This window comes from Marmota marmota, unplaced genomic scaffold, assembly GCF_001458135.2.
Source record: "Marmota marmota marmota unplaced genomic scaffold, marMar, whole genome shotgun sequence".
Taxonomy (NCBI): Eukaryota; Metazoa; Chordata; class Mammalia; order Rodentia; family Sciuridae; genus Marmota; species Marmota marmota.
Window position 1 is genome coordinate 52,355,002 of NW_026000026.1, and position 2,902 is coordinate 52,357,903.

Below are 2,902 nucleotides of genomic sequence, written 5' to 3' on the forward strand. Positions count from 1 at the left end.
TAGAGCTGTCAGTAGTAATTCACCCCCCACCCACCCCCCCATACAAAACATTTCCACTTTTGACTAAACTTGTTTTGATTGCCAGCCAGAAGGGAATTCATGGGTAGCCTTCTCAAAGTCATCCAACTTTTAAGCAAACTTTGAATGATGGAAAAGACAGTTTTAGACATATTGTCCAACGTGGTTTGCTCTGGCAAGTATTTGAAGTTGGCACGGGGGGTCCCCTGTGGTGGTTTTCACATTTGGCCTCCGGATGGTATGTTTAATCCTTAATATTCTGGACAGCATCCAAGGACTAGGTCGTGACCTAAACTTACTTTTTTTTAAAAAATTCATTAATTCATACACCTAAATATTCCTTCAAATAAATGAGACCATCTCTGAAAGGAGTCATCTAGTTAACATAAATACAATAAATCCATTTTCAGCACAATAATAACTTTGATTTCTAGTTATGGCAGCTGATTACATCTATATTTCCTGAACACTAAACTCTTCTGAATGCACAACATGAAATACATTCTCTGCACTACAAAGGCTAAGCCGGGAGGGCCTGAGCAGTAATGGTTATTTATTTACATAATTTCTTTTCCATACACTGTAGAAGAAATATTGAGGGTTCCCACATTGACACTACCATATAAAAAGTGAGACATGAATTTTGCACAATCCATCTCCTTTTCTTATCTGAAGTATAACTCATGGAGTGTAAATATGTACTGCATTTCACCTCCTGCTTACCTAACTTTTCCACCACAATCCCCCAATTGATGTGAGAGTGCATATCCTCAGCCCACACTTGGGAAAATTCTGTTGCAATGGGGTTAATGAATACCCAGGGTGAGAAGCCAGGTCCAGAATTAGGGCTCCTGCTGTAGGGAGACCACAGGCCCAGCTAGAAGCACCGCATTCCCAAAGAAGGAAAGAAATGGAAACAGAAAGCACAGAGCTCAAGCTTAACTTTCCTGAGCTTCTTTCTTGAAGTGACCTATCTGGGAGTAGGAGCATGACCTTGCACTCTGGGAACCCTACTTGCAAATATCAGATAACTATTTTACTGATCTGAGGGGTTGCCATATGGATCATTAATTTTTTTTTTTTTCTGGGTAGCAATGGTTTCTTTCCATATTGCATTGTTTTGGGCTAAAAGGGATTCATGGCACAATGAAAGATAATACATGTAAAGCAAGATATATGTAAATATGGGTCTGCAGGATGGCCATTCAACTGGATCAGGTAAGCAAGTAGAACCAAGGGCAGAACTCTCTAAATAGTTAAACCCCAAAGAGCTTCTGTCCTGGCCCTGCTGGCCATAAAATCTCACAGGCTTCCCAATTCAAGCCACTGTGGATACATCCAACCAGGTGGCTGGAGTAATTAGACATCTGAAAGGAACCCAGTCTGAATCTGAGGTCAAAGGGGACTTGCCTCAGAAGGTCTTGAATTATTGCTAGTTTTATTTGTATTTTTGCTTGAGGCCATAGCCTTGCCTTGTAGATGAAGGTATTAGAATGCTTTGTAAATCCTAGTTCTTGAAATATAAGGACATAAAGCTTAGAAACTCAGTGGATGCAGGTTTCTCTTTGAATCATTTGTGATGTCTTCTTTAGGGTCACACTTGCCCATTCACAATTGTATGGTATCCTTTTGGGGGCATTGCCATACATGTATTTCTTACAGGTCTATATATTAGCAAACTATGTCTTTGATCTCTAGTCAACTTGACTAGCTAAGGGCTCCTCTGTGATCCTCCTATTTCTAAAATATTTATTATTAATGTGAGAAACAACATGAGTATTTGAACTAAGATGGAAGCCTTTATTCTATTCCTCTGATTCCACCTAAACCCTCCATTTCCTTGCCTCAAATTTGTTGATAAAGTATGATCTGCTGTCTTGAAATGTCTTTAGAAGACCAATAAGGGCCTTGATTGGTATGAAATAAGCACACAGATCTTGAAATGTCATCACTGTGCAGGGGTACCTTTTTCTCCTTAGGTCTTACCACAGGAAACCTATCTCCCCCAAGTTTCCCCTTAACTCCCTATTCCCTGATTCTGAACCGGCAGCAGCTGCTACTGCCTCTAGCCCAGCTTTGTGTCTGCTCACCAAAGATGTCTCCTTTCTGCAGTCTAGTATAACTGAGCCATATTCCTCTGATTAGTATACAGCTTAAAGATGTGACCAATTTTCAATTACTTGATCTAAGGCATAGATAGAAGTGTACCCTCTCGTGGAGGATTTGCTGCAGAGTCTTTGCTTGCATAGATAGTGGATCTCAAATCCTATATTGCTAAAGCATGAGCTTGATCTGATTCTAGGCACTGCCAGCCCATGATTCCTTACCTGGCCCCCTACACACACGTTCAGTACATAATTTAGGTTCTCCTTGAGCTTTCTAGTTGGGGTCATTTGGTTTTGAGAGGGGACTCTAAGAAGCCTTTGAGAACTGCCTCCAGGCCATATACTTTTTCAGGGGTCCTGAACACCCCCAAATTAGGGGCAAAATGGGGAAAGTCTTCCCTTTAATGAGCACAACCAGAAGGATGCTCCCCTTCAGGCAAGGACAGGTTGCTACATACAGCAAACATGGCTCCAGCATCGTACATTATTTAATCCAAAGTGAAAGGGGAAAAACAAAGAGTCTAGAGAGGTTGCTGCCTCTGCATGAGTGTGCATCTCTCTCCAACACCCCTCTGCTACAGTGGGATTATGATTTATTTTTATTTGTATCTGGAAATGAATGGTGAAGAAGAGAGTGGGGAGGTATGAGGGGAAGATTTCTCTTTTTTTCTTTTTCTTCCTTATTTCATTCTCTTTAAAAAAAATTAATGGCTTGTTGTTTGTGCCTTTGCTGCTCTCCAGCTAACCATGTGCCCCCTCTCCCTGTCTCTCCCTCCTGT

At 41.2% G+C, this 2,902-nt stretch overlaps 1 protein-coding gene across 1 annotated transcript in view; it reads right to left on the reverse strand.

The window, feature by feature from the left end:
• The window catches only part of LOC107135395, a 126,450-nt gene extending 123,849 nt beyond the window's left edge, over positions 1-2,601 (reverse strand). Inside the window, exon 1 of the mRNA XM_048811858.1 lies at positions 2,582-2,601. Within this exon, the coding sequence (XP_048667815.1) occupies positions 2,582-2,601 (20 nt within the window). The remainder of the gene's footprint in view (positions 1-2,581) is intronic.
• Positions 2,602-2,902: the final 301 nt, after the last annotated feature.